Source organism: Taeniopygia guttata, chromosome 8 (assembly GCF_048771995.1).
Source record: "Taeniopygia guttata chromosome 8, bTaeGut7.mat, whole genome shotgun sequence".
NCBI lineage: Eukaryota > Metazoa > Chordata > Aves > Passeriformes > Estrildidae > Taeniopygia > Taeniopygia guttata.
The window spans coordinates 30,356,973-30,375,477 of record NC_133033.1 but is presented as its reverse complement, the minus strand read 5'-3'; the positions used below and the strand labels follow the sequence as shown (position 1 = coordinate 30,375,477).

Below are 18,505 nucleotides of genomic sequence, written 5' to 3'. Positions count from 1 at the left end.
GGCACATCGGTGTGCACTGGAGAGAGCTGTGCAGCTTTGCAAATGCTCCATCAGGGAACGTTCATCCTGCCTGAGGAGTGCTCAGGGCCTGCTGGGGAAGGCACAGGAGGGGTCTGGGAAGGGGGAAGGTGAAAGTTTGGGAGCAGAATTGGAGGGATCACGGTGAGGGATGACTGTGGGGAGAGGCAGAGCAGGAGGTATACATGAGGACTGCATTTGTGCATCGATGCTGGGGCACCTGGGTGCAATTTCTTGGTGGGTTGGAGGAGAACAGCACTGAAATTGGTTTCAGTGCCTATTTCAAATATTTTGAAAACGCTTGATTTTTAGCAATGCTTCCAGCAGCGTGTTTTTTGCATTCCATTTAGGAAACAGAAAAATGAAATGCATCGTGTCCTTTTCCTGTTTCCCCACTCCCTCCCTCCCTGCACACACTCAGAGAGAAGATTATGCTGAGCTTTGTGCCCTGCTCTGGCATTATTCCTGCCTGTCCCTGGCACCCCAGATCTTCCCAGGACCAGTGAAGGGCAGTGCTGGAGGAAGGCAATGGGGCAGGAGGTGCCCACCCTGCCTGGAGACCCTGACACCTGGCCATGGCAGGATGTGTCCTGCCCTGGGCCAGCCCTGGCCTTGCAGAGGAAATGCACCCATTTCCTCATTAACCTGATTTGGGAAAGCAAAACATTTCCATTCAGATCTTGTCCAGTGCCAGGGTCACTGATGGATCCCAGGCAGGGAGTGAAGCATGGCCCTGCATGCAGGAGATTCAATTACTGCTATTAAAGGGAACAAGGAGATCTGTTACTGTGCTGGGGAGAGCAGCAGCGGGTGTCAGGGTCTGCAGGGAGTTGCTTAGGCCAGGGAATCTGCTGAGAGGTATTTTTATAATTAATTTTCTCCCCCTTTTGCTGGGCTGTGAGGCTGTGGCTGCTGGCCTGTGTGTGAATCTCAGCTGCATGCAGCTGTGGTTTGCAGGGAGGAGCAGGTCAGGGGCTGGGGAGGTGATGCTGGGGGACACCATCAGCCATGCCAGGGGCACAATGGGTGTCACCACCAGGCAAAGACCATCGGAAGCTGCCAAGCTAAGGATCTGGAATGCAAATCATGGAAGCTGTGGTGGTTTTCCACCTGCTGTCCTGCTCTGCAAGCACCCAAGAAGTGCTGGGGAAGGCAGGCACAGCTCCCAGGGCAAAGATCCTCGAGATCCATAGCTTTTCCCACTATCCCCAAACCTCTGTGTGAATGAAATCCACATCCTGCTTCTCCCTGACAGCTTTGGGTGCCCACTGGGTCCCCAGTTCCCCTCCCCAGTGAAGGAATTGCTCCCTGCTGAGCAATGGAGTGGCCATGAAAGCTCCCTACACAAGACTGAACCTGCTCTCTGTTTATTTTTAGCCAGGAGAGACTGAGTTTGAGGGGTTTATTGAGGTTTCCCCCCCTCCCTTCCCCTATAGCAAAGAAATCCTGAAGGTTCCCATGCGCCGCAGCCCGAGGGAGGGGACGTGTGGGCTGTGAGCTTGTGCTGTGCATTCAACTTGAGGATATATTTAGATTTCTTTAGATTTCTGGCCCCCCGAGTGAGACCTGCTTTTGCAGCTTCCTGCACCTTTTCCTCCCCTTTGGGGGGGGAAAAAAAGAAAAACCCAAAAAAACCAAACAAACACCCCAAGAGCTGCCTGAAGAATAACCTCGTGCTTGGGGGTTGAGAAGCAGGAGCTGGTGGGGGCTGTTCCCTGCAGGAGGGTCCTGCTCCCACGCCTTGCTGGTGTCATTTATAGGCTCAGAGGGCTTTCCTGGCAGCAGGATGGGTCATGTCAAGATGTGAGTGTGGTGGTTCTTGGTCTGGTGGCCACAGAAGAGTTTGGAGGGTGGTGGGGTGTATATGAGAAGGAGGCCTCTCAAAGGGAAGGGAAGAAGCAGCACAGATTTGGCACCAAGCAGCTCCTCCATTTCCCAAAGGAATATAAAAAGCCTGCCCCAAAGCTCTTGGGTGGGTGATGGGACCTGCTCAGCTGTGCAGGGAGCACGACAGGAAGCTGGAATTTCTTCATTAAAGGAGTTGGTGTAATTTAGGGATTAAAATTCCTGTGTCTACCCTGAATTCTGCAAGCAACAACCTTCAACAAGGGGGAAAAAAACCCTGTGGGAAGGCACAGTAGACCAAGATGATGAACTGCTGCCTACAAGGGATATCAAGAACAAATGATGCCCCAAAGGAATGGGAAAAGAGGCTGCTCAGTCAAAACAACATCTTGGTGCCAAAAAAGCTGGGAAGTGCTATGAGGACCATTGCAAAGTTGTGTTGACACCGACCTCCTGGAGGAGCAGTGAGCGGTTCCCCACCTCTGCAGATGGAAGCAAGGCCCAGTGAAATGACATCTGGAGAGATTTGGGCATGGACGGACATTTCAGCCCCGCTTTTCGTCAACACAAAGCAACGAGAGGCGCGATACCGGCAACGAGGGCACAGCCAAGGTGGAAACCGTGGAAGCCCAACGCTGGGACCACCGTGCCCACCAGCCTGGGTGCTTGGGATGGCTTCCCCCCGAGCTCGGAGGGAGCTGGCACATGAAATGGCAGGTCTGGTAACAAGTATTTTTAACAGCTCCATCGAGTTGGGGGAGGCACCATCTGACTGGAGCATAGCGAATGTGGTGCCTATATTTAAAAGCGGGGGGAGGAGGGGAGGAAAAGTAAGGCAGGCAGGAATAGGACTGCGAGGCTGACCTCGATCGAATGCCATTTCAGAACAGATTTGGGAGGCAGGAGAGGAAAGGGAATCATGAGTTTGTCAAAGGTAGGTCACGCCGGGCTAACCTGGCATCACAGGCCTGGAAACGTCCTAGAGCTGCTCCTTGTAGGAAAGAGTTTGCTGTGGGAGAGGGGAATGGGGAGGGGAAGAGGGGAAGGGGATGTGTTGGAGCCCTGGTTAGTGAGAATTTCAGACTTTCTGTGCCGACAGGCGCTGACCCCCAAGAGAACACTGCATTTGACCTGAGGCCGTGGAGAAGGCTTCCAAAATTGAATGGTAGAACTAAGATTATAGATGTGTAGTTTAAATAGAAGTGTGTAGTATCACATGGTGGAAAACCTAGAGTTTATGGTTTTAGAATATAGTAATATATATAAAGCAAAATGGAGGTTTTGGGGTGGATGCTGGTCCTTCTTGTTCACCTTCCTCTCCATGGATTTGGGTGGTTTTGTAATTAGATAAAAAAGTCCCCATTGCGGGCACCGGTGTTGGTTATTGGGATAAAAGTAAAAATAATTTAGGTGTCATTTCTTAATTGGACAGCTTATCCTTAAAGGGCCTTGTAGAGAGAGAGGCATAGCTTCATTTCTAGTTTGTTAGAGTGAAGTGCTGTAGAACTCAGGGTTGGTGGGACTGTAACAGAGATAAGAACTGATAAACATCTGAGTTCCAACAAGAAATAATGCCCTGATGAGGAGCTCTGTGAGGCTGGTCGGGAAGTGAGCAGTGCTGGGATGGTGTTGAGGGGACAACGGGGATGTCATTGACTCATGGAGTCCTCCAGCATCCACTGGCTTCCCAGAGCTGGAGGGACAGAGGCTGCCATCCTGGGCTGGGAGGCATTTGAGATGTTGGATGCAGTGAGGAACGGAAAACCAAACTCTTGTTAAGGAGAAGCAAAGATCTCTCCTTGGAGCTCAGGTCTTGCTGGCTGGGAAGCAGTGACATGGAGGAGGAGAGGGTGAACGAGTGACATCGGGGTGACCACGAGGTGGCTGCAGGGCAGGGGTGGCACAAAGGAGGAGGGAGAATGGTGGGATGCAGGTCAGGTGGTAAAGTCTCTGTGGCATCATGCGGGGATGGAGTGTGACCTATAAAATTGCTCACTCAGGTCTCCTGTGTCCAGGAGGGATGAACAGAGCCTGGACTGGAGCAGGGAAGGGGCTACTGGATAAAACAGGGCAGGAGAGCCAGCTGGGCAAGAGAGAACTGGAAGAACCTTGCTTTGGCCCGCAAAGCAGAGGCTGGAGATGGCTGTGATTGCTGTCTAGAAATAGATCAGGCTGGAAAGAGGAAGGAAAAGAGCTATTTCAGCCAAAGGCCACTGCTGGCAAAATAACGGAGTGGCATAGAAAATGACCGCAAATAAATTTAGGCTGGAGATTACAGCAGCCATTGGAGAGTCTGCTTGAGGATGCTTCCAGTGGGGATAGTGAGTTTTTGGCACCTGAGTGGCTGAGCAAGTACCAGATGATGGTCTGGAGTCACTGCATCCAGACTGGGCATCACCCATTCCTGGGTTTGTAGGGAGCATTGGGATGCCCCCTGAGAGATTTAATGTTGGGGCTGGGGGATGCCAGCAAAGCTGGCACCATCCAGGGGGACCCATGTGGCTGCTGGTGGCAATGCTGTCCCTGGGGCTGCTGGTGGCAGCCTGGGTGGTTGGGACCATCCCTGAGCTCACTGTGGCCAGTTCTGTGTCCTTGAGTATGGGGGTCCATGGCCACAGCTCCCCGTCTCCTCCTCTGCCCCTCCTGCAGCTGCTGGGTGAGAGTGATGCTGTGATCTCCCAAATCCCCTTAAAAATCTCTCCTGCCCCCTTTGCCTCCACTCCCAGGGGAGCCAGAAACTCAAATGCACAGAGGCTGGGATCACAGTTAGCCCGTGCCATGGAGCCCTGCCAAGCCCCTGCCTCAGCTGTCCCTGCTGCAGGTCCCCAGTGCCACCAGCTTTGCTGTGCCTGAAAAATGGAAAGGGAAGAGGTGGTCTGGGCACTGATAACCCTGGGAAAGCTGCTTATTTCCCCCCCTCTCCTGCTGAGATGGCTAAAGAAGGGATGGTGATAGCCCAGTTGTGGGGGAAGATGCCTTGGTCTTCTGTAGGAAAGAAGCTCCTCTGTTTTGTATTCCCTGTGACAAGGACCTCGGGGAAAGCCTGTGTTTTTTGGGCAGGAGCCAGTTTCAAAGGCAAGCAATCCTGACATGAGTGGCAGGTACCCAGTGGCATCTTGGCAGGGAGCTGAAGCCCTGCCAAGCTTGGGCTGAGGGTTGCACAATGCCTTGAAGAGTGATGCCATGGGAGATGGTGCTGCCAGAGCAGAGCACAGTGGCCTGGTGGTGAACACTGGCTGTCGGGAATTCCCGTGCATCATTCCTTCCTCCCTGTGCTTGCTGCTCCCGTGGCCCTAAAGAAAGGGGCTGGAGGTGAACTGGGGCTCTTGAAAGAGCGGGATCTTGAGAGGATATGTGTGGTTTCCTTAGGACCAAAGAAGGAGAGCAATGAGTCCTTCCAGATGGTTTCAGAGCCCTTATGGCTGCTGCGTGCCAGGTGCTGCTTGTCGCACACTTGCCCACATCCCCTGTGCCAGTGCTGTGGTCAGTGCCTGTGCTGGGCTGTGCTGGTGTCACCTGGGCTCGGTGCCAGGGTGGTGGGCACACCCAGCTGAAGTTCCCCTGGAGGAAGACTCCAGCACACACGGTGACTTCCTCTGCTCCTGGGAATGGCGCTTCTCCCGTGGCAGAGCCTCTCCTCAGCTCCTGCACTGGCCGAGCAGGAGATGTGGTGCCAATGACTCAGATGAAGATGAGGGCTTAATTAGCACGGGGAGAGGGGGGAAGAGAGAGAAAAGAGAAAGAGTCTTTCATTGCAAGAAGATTGATACCACCTCCCCCAGACAGTCACGTTCTGCCGCATCACCCTCAGCCCGGCGTCATGCGCACCGTGCCTGACACCAGAGGACAAATGGGGCCTGGGAGGGACAGAGGGGCACTTTTATTAAAACCTCTGGTGAATTAATGTCTGGAGGTATTGAGCAGGGCTCATCAGGAGCCTTTGCAGCTGTCGGGCTGTGCCCTGTGCTCATAGCTCCAGTCTGATCTCAGCTCTGTGGCTTTGGGGGATGTGCCTGTGGTGGGAGGATGTCTGCAAGGTGTTAGTGATGATGCCAGCAGTAAAATGCCTGTTTGGAGGTTTCCCACCAGGCGTGAAGGGACAAACACTGGCTGCCTCTTCTTTAGATGCTACCTTCCCTGGGCTTAAAGCACCCTATACTTCTCTGCTCAGCAGGCCCTGCTGCCATGGGGCTGCTTTGCCCCATCCTAGTGGATGTGCATGGCAGCCCTGAACCAAAATGCTGGGGAAAACATGCTCAGGGTGACCCCCCACCCTCAGCACCCCAGTTTTGGGCTGCAGGACCCTGCACCTCCAGCTACACCCGTCTCTTACAGTCTCTGCAGGGATGGTTGGAGAGTGGTCCTGCCTGATGAGGGCTGGAGTCTGGAGACTATGGCTGTGCTGAGGGCTGCCAGGGCTCTTGTGGTGGGGAAGGTGCCCACCAAGGCTTGGCAGGCATGGCCTCGTCCCCCTGAGGAGCCTGGTGTGGTCAGCCTGGAGCGCTGAAGTTAACCTGGAGTTAACACACCCTCCCTCGCTGGCGTTGGAGGTGATGTCACATGTGTTTTTTTTCTTTCCTCTCCAGACCAATGATGCCTTAGGAGCCACCTGGAACTGGCTGTACTTCATCCCCCTCATCATCATTGGATCCTTCTTCGTCCTCAACCTTGTCCTGGGAGTGCTGTCAGGGTAAGCAGGGTGGTCATTCCCTCCAGGCTGTGCCTGTCACACATTTCTGGTACCTAAAGCTGGTCCCTGTGTCCCTCCATCCCCTCCCTACCTGCCTGCCCACAGCAAGGGCTTGCTCCCTGGCTGGGCTTGGTTCTTTCTCAACCTGGGGAGCTGGGAAAAGGACAGCCTTGAAGAGATTTATTATTACTGTCATTTCACCTTGTGGGAAATGGTCACTGGGGATCTTTGGGCTGCTTGGCTCCTGTGAGAGGGGAGATACATGGTCGGGAGGGGGGTCTGTGAAAAAGTGTTTGAGTCCAGGCTGTTTGTGGGGGATGTGCCTGGGTTGGGATGGGTTTGGGGAGTGACAGAGAGCACCTCTGTGCTGTGACCAGGAGGATGTGCCCTGCACTGGTGGGGTGCAGGCTGGTGAGCATAGGGGTGCTTGGGGTGCACTTGGATGAGCCCAGAAGAGAGGGAAGTAGGGACAAAGCAACTGTCCCTGTCCTGCACTTCCCAAGGGGAAGGCAGTTTTAATCCAAGCCATTAAACTGGGTTTGGAGACAAAAACTCTTCTTGTCTCCATGACAATGAACTGTGGTTGCAGCAGCACATCCTCAGTTGCTGGCAGGGGCTGGTGAACAGCGAGAGCGTGCCCTCTCCTGCACTGGGGAAGATGTGGGCTCCTCTGTTCTGACTGAAGCAGGTCATGTTTTAGCTAATTACACATCATGACAAAATGCAAAAATTGTTGTAGCGCTGGTTTGGCCAGATGGAAAGCCCTTAGGTGCAAGGGTCAGGGTGGAGAATGGCCTTGGTCATCTCTGTCCCTCTCCTGAGTGTCTCTGGAAGTTCAAGTGTGATGGTGATGATTTCAGCAGTTTCTCAAGTGGCAGGTTGGGTCTGTTATTGGGCTGAATTTTCCCAGCTCTCATTCTGGGGTCTGACTGAGTCCAGGGGCTCTGGGGACAGGCTTCAGGGAGGGCTTCACTTTGCCTTGCAGAGAGGGAGTTCTTATGGGGGATGAAGATATCCAAGCAGCCTTGGGTGGAATTTGTACTTCTTATGCCACATCCAGCTTGGGCATTTGGGCAAAGTCCAGCTGGGTCTCAATGTCAAGCAGGAGCTTTCCAACAAAAGCCTGGAGAAGGAAAGTTAGGAAGCTGGGAACAACGTTATTACAACGTTAAGCTGTGTCAGTGTAGTGTGTTGTGTGGCTTTTGGTTCTGGGGTGATGCTGAAAGCAGCTTGGGGACACAAGCCAGACATGGCCAGAGGACCACAGTGGGGCTGGTGGAACGCCTGGCCATGCCCTGGCCCACCTTGGTGCTTCCCTGCACCAGGGCTGCCCGAGGCAGCTGTTCCCATGCCTGCTGAGCTGGATACTCTTGTCTAGGACTCTTCCCAGGCACCGGCTGGCATTTCCACTGTTTGTTTATTGCTAATAGTGGGTGGGTGGCCTAATTGGCAACAGAGATGCTCTTGTGGCGTGGCAGATATCCAGGGTAAAGCAGGACTGCTCAGCTCCCCGCAGGGCTGAGTGAGGTGAGCTCAGGTGGCCAGCTGGGCTCTGCCACTCCATGGCAAGGCCACCCTGCGTGTCCCCCTGCCTGGGCACGGCCACATCCTCTGTGGCTCAGTGGATGCAGCACCTTGGCTGGGTGAATCATCCAAAGGTGCTGCTGGAGCCGTGGAGGAGTAGGAGCTAGGGGCAGGAGAAGGTACTTGTGCACACAAATAATGTGTGTCCTTGAGCTCAGCAGGAAATGCCTCGCTCCTTGCTCTGTTTGCTGAGCTCTTCTTGTTTTTAGCACTCCTCTTGTGCTGGAAGAGAGTTCTTGGCTCTGCTGGGGGATGGGAGGTGTGACCTTTCCATTGCCCAGCTCTCAGCTGAATGAACAGGCAGGGCCTGGCCAGATACCCCAATTTGTCGCATGGCCGTGCTGAACTGAGAAGAGACGGTCACTTTGGGAATGAGCGCCGTGGAAACACCTCCACTGAAGGAATTCTTTCCCTGGCAGTTACACCAGTGCTTTTGGGGAAGCCAGGCCATGCTCAGCTGAAATCATGGCCACTGGGAGCCTCCTTGCAGGAACCTGGCCCCACGTAGCTCGCAAACTGCGCCATCTGCATCGGTGGATAACGAGGTCCACTCGGGATTTCCAGCATTCCCCTCGTGGTGCACGCTCAGGAGCTGCTGCTGAGCTGCCTCTGCCCTCTCCTCATCTCAGCAGAGGCTCCCTTTGGTGAAACAGCCCAGCAGCCGGGGTGGGTCCCCAGTGAGAAGAGGCTGCAGGAGGACATTTGTGTGTGTCTCACTTGCCACCAGCAGAAGTTTGCCGGAGCCCAGATTTAGCAGTCTCCTGGTTGCGATGAGCATCTCTCCCAACAGTCAGTTCCCCAACTGTTAAGCTGAGGCATGACCTCTGTGATGTAAACAGCCTGGATCCATCTGCTCCTTAAGCACAAAATATGTGGGAGAGGAAAAGAAATGATTTTCATCATAGGCAGGCTCCTCAGTTTTTCTCCCTAAATACGAACAGGCACGCACTGGAATCTCATGCAGACTCTATTAAGAGGAGATGGAGCTCCTCCAGGCAGGGTCTTGGAGAGCCAGTTCTGCTGTGGCTTTGGCATTTATTACCGTGTCTATTAACTTCCCCCCTCTATGGGTGCAATTACGGATCAATTAATTCTGACTGAAAGCAGGAAGAGATAAAAAATTGGCCCCGTTCCTCTTTGGGAGCAGGTACGGAGCCCAAGGAGATGTGACTGCTCAGCTTTTAAAGCTGCACGAGCTCCTGAGACAATCCTGGCAGGAGAGAGTCAGTGGGAGCAAGTGAGGATGCCGGGTGTTGAGGATGGAGCATCCACCCAAATGCCATTTTCTACCTGAGGCTGCCTTGTGGCCTGAGGAATTGCACGTGCTGGAGATTTGCAAAGATCTGCTCTCCCTTTTTTTGTGAAATTGTTGAGTTTTGAGGGTTTTTTTTCTCCTCATCTGTTTCTCACGTAAAACATTTTGAACGTATGTGTGTTTGGGCTCTGTCTCCAGAGCAGCAGAGACCTGATGAGAGCCACGCTGCCCTGTCGCTGCTGCTGGTGGCATGTGCCAGTGGCATTAGTGCCACCCCAGCAGTGGCCACAGCCTGAGGACTCCTACAGAGCTTCAGTACCAAACAGGCTGCATTTTGACTCTTTCCCACCTCCCTTTCCACAGCCTCTGCAGAAAAAATTCGATTTGCAATCACCCTCCTCCATTCACTGCAGCATCATCCCTCTGCTGAGAGCTGGGAGACTCCATCCCCGTATCCAGCCTTGTGCATCCAGCCCCTTTCCAGGGTGTCAGGGCTGTTAGAGTCACTGGTATGTATTCCTGGCCTGCAGAAATAGCAGAGTGGGTGCAGAGTGGAAGGAGATGCTGCCTGACCTGGGAAGACTGGGCCCTCAGGCCAGCCAAGGAGAAGGCCTCTGGGAGCTAATGGCAGAGCAAGTCGAGCACGATGGCAAGAAAAATGAAATCTATCTGCCTTGTACCAAACAAGAGAGTAATTTAAATCCTCCTAATTGCTTCCACTCATCCTGGTGATGTTAAGTCTTTTCTCCCTTTAAGTCTTTTCTGCCCCCCACCCCCAGCTCTTACACTAAGCCTTTGAAAGAAACGACTAATGTTATAATTAAAGGATCAAATTGGCAAGATTTCTTTGTCTTAAGATCTTTCTTTCAGGTTGGGTTAGCACTGTGTTCCCAGTCTCCGGAGAGTTTTCTTCAGTTCCTTCAGGAGCCTTCTGTACCATCTTCTGAAATCTTTTCACTTCAGTTAATTTGAATTTTTTTCCCCATCCAATTTGGATGCATAACAAACGATGAATAAAATTAAGTTTTGTAGCAATTAATAATAAGGGTGTTGAGGGAACAAGTGTACATTTTCAATGGAAAGAGTGTTCTTTTTTGCCAGCTCCACACAAAAATCTGGGCCCCACACGGTTGAGCAGGATCTGGTGCTTTGAGGCCAAAAACATTGGGAAGAGGATAAATGCCTCAAAGCTTTGTGGAGGGAGAAGTGGGGGACATGCAGGAAATGCAGGAAAGTTTGTGGGGAGACCATAAATTCCCAGCAAGACGTCAACAAACAAAATTCTTTGCCATAATGGTCAGGCGTTGGACCATGCTGCCCAGGGAAGTAGTGGAATCACCATCCCTGAAAGTGTTCAAAAAACATGGATGTGACATTTAGGGACATTCTATGGTGGTGGACGTGGTGCTGTGGTGTTAATAGTTGTATTTGAGGATCTTCAGCTTTTCCAAGGGCTCCAAGCCCTGTGCAAGCAAGCTGCCTGGCAAGAGGTGTGCGTGGCTGCTGTGCTGGATCCTCTGCTGTTGCAGGGAATAATGACTCCTCTTACAGCCAGCTGGGTGAGAAGGGAAAAAAAAAATCCACAACAAAAAGATGACTCGCTGACTTTCCCCTTTGATTTCTCCTGGCAAATTACTTGCCAGCATGTCTCCGCTGCTTTAAAATTGCTCTTATTCCTTCCTCCTTGCAAATCTGCTCCGTGGACTGCCCGTGGTCTGCGGGCTGTGGGTGAAAAGGCTCCGTTTTGATCCTCTCAACAAGGCACTCAGCAGATAGAGCTTGCTTACAGATTGCTTTTGGAGTTGTTTGTTCCAGATTATGGTAATTTCTGTCCTGGTTGATGGCAGCAATCGTGTGGCTCCAGTGATTTGAGCCAGTGGATGGCTTTGGAGATGCCCAGTTCCTCCAGGAGCAGCTCCACCCTGGCAAAGGGGTGCTGGGCACTGTAGGGTGAAGAAGGTGTTGAGTGGAGTGCTGGAAGCTCCTGGGAAGTTAATGTGATGAAAGGTTGACAATGGATGTGGAGTTTTCTTTCCGTACTACATCCCACCTGCAGTACTGACCACACACCTTTCATCTGCGGATTGCTGTCGCATGCAAAAGGAGACTATAAAGATATTCTCTGCTTACAGAGGGGATAGAAACTGGAGCATAGGAGGGAAAGGGAGGAGTGACATTTTCCCAGCACTGCATGAGCCAGTGGGAGTGATTGTGAACAAAGCCCGGGGCTCTTGAAGCACTGAAGCTGTGCTGCTTACGCCAGCCCTGCCTGATAAGAGTGGAACACAATCTTGAGCTCCCATCCCTGCTCCTTGCTGCTGGGGCTGCCAGACCCTCTGCCACCCTTCTGCAGCTTCTTCGCTGAGTGGGCTGAGCGTGTTGTTGCTGCCTATTGCAGACAGAGTTCCCTGGGCAGTGGGACAGCGATGCAAAACTTGGTGGTGTTATCCTTGGAAAAATGATGAAATTGAGAGTCTACAGCTAGAATGTTTGTGGATCTCTCCTCTGCCCTGGTTGATGCAGCCAGAACCCTGCTGGCTTTCTTTGCTGCAGCAGCATGCTGCTCACTCATACTGAATTCGTCCCCTGGACCTGCAAGTCCCTTTCCACAGAGCTGCTCCCCAACTGGGTAGATCCCAGCCTGTGCTGCCCTCCTGGATTTTGTTTTCCCGTGTCCAAGACCTTACATTTAGGTTGGAAAGGACCTTGTAAAGATCATCTCATTCCAACCCTCCTGCCATGGAGAGGGACACTTCCCCTAGACCAGGTTGTTCCTAGCCCCATCCAGCCTTGAACTCTTCCAGGGATGGAGCAGCCACAGCTTCTCTTCATAAGGTTCTCATTAGGCCACCCTTCCAGCCTGCTCAGCTCTTCCTGCAGGATTGCTCTCCCTTCTGATGTGCCCACTTCCCCACTCAGTTTGGCAGCAGCACATTTGGCCTTGGAGAAATCCAGGTGTGTTTTCAACAGGGTAGAAGGTGCCCATCAGCACCTGCCCCTTCTTAATTGGGACAGTGATGTAATGGGTCATCTCAGGGCTGGTATCTCCCAGCTCCTTCCTGTTTTACTGTTCATGTCACCAGCAGCTTGTCAGCTCTTCCTTCCCCGGCTCCTGTGGCTGCCAGCGCTCTAGAAATGTGCCCTCCTCAGCAGCCTCAGCTGTGCCCTCCCACTGCAGCTTTGTCACACCGGGGTGACACAGAGCTCCTGCCCAAGGGCACAGGGGTGATCAAAGCTGATGGACAGGCAGTATAAGAAATGAGGTGTTGCTGTTTGCCTTTCTTTTTGTGTCCTTTCTCTTCACCGCTTGGTGCTTCAGAGAAGACTTTCTTGAGACAGCACAGCTTTGTTAAGGAATCACAGAATGGTTGGGGTTGGAAGGGACTTTTAAAGGCCATCTGGTCTAACTCCCTGCAGTGAGCAGGGGCATCTTCAACTAGACCAGGTTGTTCAGAACTCCATCCAGCCTGGCCTTCAAACTTCTCTGCCTCTGGCCAAGTTCAAGTGAACTTAAACCAAGCAATTACTCTCACTGAAAAACGTGTGGTCTCCTTCAAAGCGGGCACCGAACCCCTGCAGAGGTTTTGGTACCTTTTGGACACCCTGCTGCTGCCTCTGCCGTGGGTGCAGTGCAATAATCCCAGTCTGCAGTGCCAGTTCTGCTGTCACCGTCTGTTTAAGCAGGCTCCAGGTTCCAGCCTGCACAGTCAGTTCCACACTCTCCCTGCAGTTCCTGTACACCTCTTGGGTAAATACCATCTGATCCCCCCGCTTTGCAACTGCCTCAGCTGTGTTTGCCACACCGTCTGTTGTCAGTTCTGTCCCATAATCACCTCTGACACTCTCCTGCAGGCTCAGAGGCAGTTTTTCCTCAGATTGTGGTGCTCAAACCTGAAAGGGGGCCATGAGCCAAGACCTGAGGAGAGCAGTAGTGTTACCTGATGTCTTACAGATGGTCTCTCTTGTTATGCATCCCATTATATTTGGGTTTTTTCATAGCAGAGGGGTGCTGCTGCCACATGCTCAGTGTGTAATCCAGTATTTCTCTGGTTTCCATCCTATCCTTTCTGCTGCCTCAAGTTGTTTTAAGGCTGATTTGATAACTGGTTTGCTGGAAGCATCTTTAATAGAGACAAAAGGTGATGAATTGATGGGTTTGAAGATAGATGGTTTGTTGTTTCAAAGCATGGAGGCCACAGCATTGATGTGACTAGCACCATTTACCTGCTTTGAACTCAAGGATGGCCTAAAAAATAGAAAAAAATGGGTTGTAGTGGTTGTGATATTCTTTTCTCTTAACTGGTTTTTGGTTCTTGGTTTTCTTATAATTGGTTGTTTGGGGTTTTTTCCTGTTTTCTTGTGGTTTTTTTTTATTTTAAGAGGGGATCCATTTTTGTGGATGCTTCCACAAGTGGTTCTCCCACTGAAACCAGACCTGGGCTTTCCAGTCCTTAGAGCAGATAACGTTGGACTAAAACCATCCTGGTTTCACACCTTTCCTGGTGTGATGGTGGCTGTGAGGGCCTGTAGAGGAATGTGGCTGAGCATGGTGGTGTCCCCAGGGGTCTCCTGCCAGGAGCAGAGATGCTCTCAGGCCACATGAGGGAAATGCCAAGGCTGTGGAGGAGAATTTGCAGGCAGAGGAGGAGCGAAGCACCTGTGTTCTCTTTGCCCCAGTGGGCTGGGCACGGGGTGTGGGGGAATGGTGCCCTTGGGAACAGGAGGACAGATGGCACATTTATCCCCAAACCCCACCAGGGCCTTCAGCAATTGCCTCTAGAGCTCTCTGAGTGTCTTTGGCTTCACGAGGCTGGGCAGAGAGGGGCTGCAGCGACACAAGGTTGGCATCACTGATGGATGTTTTTGAGCTGGAGCCATTGGGATTTGGGGCCAGAAGACCTGGGTGGACAAGCAGAGGTGTTGCTGGTGGAGACTGTGCAATCTGCTGGGGTGCTCTGAGCCCCCTTGCAGGGACCCCATGGGGCAGTACCTCCCTGGGCTCTTTGCAGGGCAGAATTTGGCCATCCCTGGTGATGTAACCCCAAGAGAGCAGGAGCAGAGCCCTTCAATGGGAGACAGCACCCGCTCTCTGGGCGATGCCAGGCTGCCCTGCCTGTGACTTGGAGCCTTCCCAAGCTGTTGTCAGTCACCGTGGCTGGCTCTGTTCTCACTCACACAGTATTATCTCTACCCGCTGCTGCAAATTGGCTCTGAGCAATCCTTGATCTGTCAGCATCGCCTACCCACTCTCAGATGTCACCAGCCCCCGCTGCTGCCCTGCTCGGGAACGTGTCTCTCCGAAATGTAATAATTCATTAAGTTGAGATTAACTTTTTTTCTTCCTCCCCCCCTCCCCTTTCTGCCACCCCTTCCTCCTTCTAATGGACAAAAGCAATTAAGCTCCATTAGGGATCAAGTGAGTGGGAAGTGGCTCCCTCGGGGAGCTGCATGGACCTTGTCCCTGAGTGCGTGTGGCACCAGCCTCCTGCAAATCAGTGCTCCACGAGCAAAAGGGCTGCCTCAGGAAAAGGGGGAAAGTGTTGCTTGGTGAGCACCTTCTCCAATGCCCCCCTTCCCTGTTGGAATCTGTGGGTATTGGTGATTCCGAGATTGTAGAAAGTCTCTGTCTTTCTGCCCCACTGCCAAAGCAGAAGCCATAATTCGTCTGTGCTGTTTTCAAGGTTGTTTATTCTGTTTATCTCTAACATGTTCTGCTGCCCTGCCGCAGCTCTGTCCTGCAGGGCAGCGTGTGGGGCTCTGCCCTCAGTGGGATGGTACAAACATTAAATACCACAAACTACCTGTGCTGGATTTACAATAACGTGCCAATATCTGTCACCTACGTTGGACAGTGTGTCCCCAGCCTAAACCAACAGAAAAATGCCAACACCACAGTGAAACATGGAGGGCATGAAGAAGGAGAAAAAGGACAAGACACACCCAATTCCTCCATCTTGTCCCCTCTGAACCCCTAATCTAGAAATCTAAAATTTTACTCTTGCACCCGTGTCACACTTAATTATTACTCTTATCAAACACTCAGAGGTTGTAATTCATCCTGTGAGATTGAAAACTCCTTTCCATGGACAGAGATCACAGCCAGTGTCTCTGGGGGCTCTGTCCAGGGGGGTTCCTGACCCCTGCCAGGGTCCCAGACCTGCCAGGGCAGCCAGAGGGAAGCCCTGGATTCCCACACTTCCCCTCTGCAGGAAAGAGGTGGCTTGAGGCTCAACTGGTCCTTCTGGGTGGCTTCCACTGTGGGCACACGATGATGGTTTCTCTTGCCATGCAGCAAAAGGAGCTGGAGGACAGAGGGATGGGCGAGCAGGAGGCAGCAGAGAGTGGCCAGCTTCCCAGATGACACAAATCAGGAGGAGCTTCCCAAGTTCTGCCAGTTGCCCACAAGCTGAGAGGGTTGGTGTTGTTCATCCTGGAGTGGGGAAGACTCTGGAGAGACCTTAGAGCCCCTTCCAGGGCCTAAAGAGGCTTCAAGAGAGCTGGAGAGGGACTTTGGACAAGGCCATGTAGTTATAAGACAAGGGGGAATGGCTAGCCACTGACAGAGAGCAGGGTTGGATTAGATATTAGGGACAAATTCTTGCCTGTGAGGGTGGTGGGGCCCTGGCACAGGGTGCCCAGAGTAGTTGTGGCTTCCCGTCCTTGGGAGTGATCACAGCCAGGCTGGATGGGACTCTCAGCAGCCTAGGGTAGTAGAAGGTGTCCCTGTCCATGGCAAGGAATGAGGTGATCTTTAAGGCCTCTTCCAGTCCAAATCATTCTAGGATTTGGTATCTACGGGGTCTGGGAAAAGTGCTGCCAAGGCTGCTGTGGAATTTATGGCCCGTGGGGCTGAGATGGGAGGACCAGAGGACAGGAAACTTCCCCTCCAACTCTGACTCCAAACAGTATTTTCTCATTCCTTGACATCCCAAATTTCCAAACAAAGGGTGGTGAGGGCTGATTGCACAGCCAAAATGCTCCTGCCTTTCTCCCAGCTAGAGCAAGGAGGTGCTTTGGCATGGCATGCCCAAAACTGAGAGTGCATTTCACTCTTGGCTGGGGAGGTCCTTCCTTCTCCCCCATCTCCTCCCACCCTCCTTCCTTTCACTTAGGCTGCTTTTCTCTTCTTTGCCTTTTGTTTCCCTGCCCCACTTCCCTGCCCCAGGAAGAAAGTCTCATTTCAGTCTGAAAGCCAGTGCTGGAGGGGGAGTCATTTGACACTTAATGCCGGAGCGGCAGGAAACTTCACCTTCCTGGGGTGGAATTAAAAGCTCTTGAATTGTCTGGGGATCTTAAACAAGAGATGCAGGGAACATTCCGGGCTTTCCACACAAACACACTCTCTCACACACACACAGACACACACACACACATGCAAAAGCCCACACAGCATCAGGGTGTAATAGCTCAGCTGGGGTAATGCACTTGAACGCTCTCTTGCAGCAGACAGACCAGCTCTTTCCGGTCTTTGGAATAGTTTTTATTTTTCTGAGGCCTGAGATTGCTGCTGGTCTCTGGGGAGAGAGATGTTCCTCTCACAGAGAGAACAGTGCCATTTGCTCTTTGTAATCACGCTTCCCTCGGAGTATCCTGGAACCAGGAAGAGGCTGAGGGTGTGGGCTGGAGTTCTGTAGATGCAGGAACTTAGGGATGAGGCAGGGAGTCTCTGTGATGGTCATCACTCCTGGACAGCTCCTGGGAGACCCTGAGATCCAGAGGAGGACAGGCATGTCTCAAGTTCTGGGAAAATACTCCAAGGATAGGCTGGAAAGGAAAAGAATTCAGAGGAGGAGGTGAAGGCAAGGGACAGGACCCTCCCTCCTCCATCCCCTCAGTGCCTCCTCACAGTGCCCAGTTTTTATTCCCTGAAGGGACACACAGAAGGTGAGCTGGCTCTGGAGTTGGGTGGCACTGGGATCATCCTCCCTGAGGAGCAGCAGCTCCCAGCTGGAGCCTGCAGGACTGAGCAATCAAGCAGGGCCTTTGCTCACATCCATCCAGTCCTGCTTTTCTCCTCCCTGATCATTCTCCCATCCTCTGGCCACACTTTGGCTGGGGATAGCCATGCACGTCCCCAACAACCACCTCGGTCCCTGCTTTCTGTGCTGTGGTTCCCCAGCCCCCTGGGCGTCCTGCTGCCCCTCGGCCCTGCTCTCAGCCCTCCCTTCTGCCCTTCCCCAGGGAGTTTGCCAAAGAGAGAGAGCGCGTGGAGAACCGCCGAGCCTTCATGAAGCTGCGGCGCCAGCAGCAGATCGAGCGGGAGCTCAACGGCTACCGGGCGTGGATAGACAAAGCGGGTAAAGGATGGTGGCCAGGGGACATCTGGGGGGACAACGGGCACCACAGACTGCTGGGTGTGTGGGGTTCTGGGGATGGAAAGGAATCCCTGAACACTGAAGTGCCCAAGGTGCTCACGTGGTGATGTTGAGTGTGTGGGTGAGCTTGGTGGGATGGTCCCACCAGGCTGCAAGCAAGGACATCACCAAGCTGCAGTGAGTCCTCATGTTCGGTGGCATGAAATTGTCACATTCTGTGCACAAAGCACGTTACATCTCCAGGGAGGCTGTGAGCAACACGGCCATCAGCTGTGCTCTGCCGTGGTTTCCTCTCTCCCGGCGTTTGCTGGAGTCCCCTGCAGTGGTGGGCAGTGGGTTTTCCAGTTAAATCTCCTCCTGGAGCCATCTGGAGGGGATGAACTTACTGGTTCCTACCTTGGGACTCCTGGACCTGGGCTGGGAGTGGTGGAGGTTCCAGGCTTCTTCCTGACACCAGGCATGGCAGCCTGTGGGTGCTGGTACCCAAACTGCCACAGCCCATGTCCTTGCTTGCTCCTCCTAGGAATGAGGCCAGTGCATTCAGCTCTGGGAAGGAAAGATTTACACTTTCATCCAGCGTTCAGACTTGTAAAAGATGGGTGTCTTCAAATGAGTCCTGAGCACCAGACCTCAGTTTTAGCCCTGGGCTGAGTTGTTTGAGCCCCAGACCTGCCCACAATGTTCAACTTCCTTCATGAGCTTAATGACAGTGGAGGGAGAAGGGCTGATCACAAGTAATTCTTCTTTCTTGATGCGATGTTTGGTAGCAGCCACTTGCCACCCTCCAGAATTTGCTTT

At 52.7% G+C, this 18,505-nt stretch overlaps 1 protein-coding gene across 14 annotated transcripts in view; it reads left to right on the top strand.

Annotated features, from left to right (window-relative positions):
* Positions 1 to 18,505, top strand: part of CACNA1E (calcium voltage-gated channel subunit alpha1 E) — a 118,537-nt gene that overhangs the window by 51,886 nt on the left and 48,146 nt on the right. For all 14 annotated transcript variants that reach the window (XR_012057229.1, XM_041717838.2, XM_072932938.1 and 11 more), the window contains exons 8-9: positions 6,450 to 6,553; positions 17,574 to 17,689. Coding sequence is in view for 13 of the 14 variants with exons in the window: in XM_041717838.2 (XP_041573772.2) it covers positions 6,450 to 6,553; positions 17,574 to 17,689 (220 nt within the window). In the remaining variant the exon portion in view is untranslated. The remainder of the gene's footprint in view (positions 1 to 6,449; positions 6,554 to 17,573; positions 17,690 to 18,505) is intronic.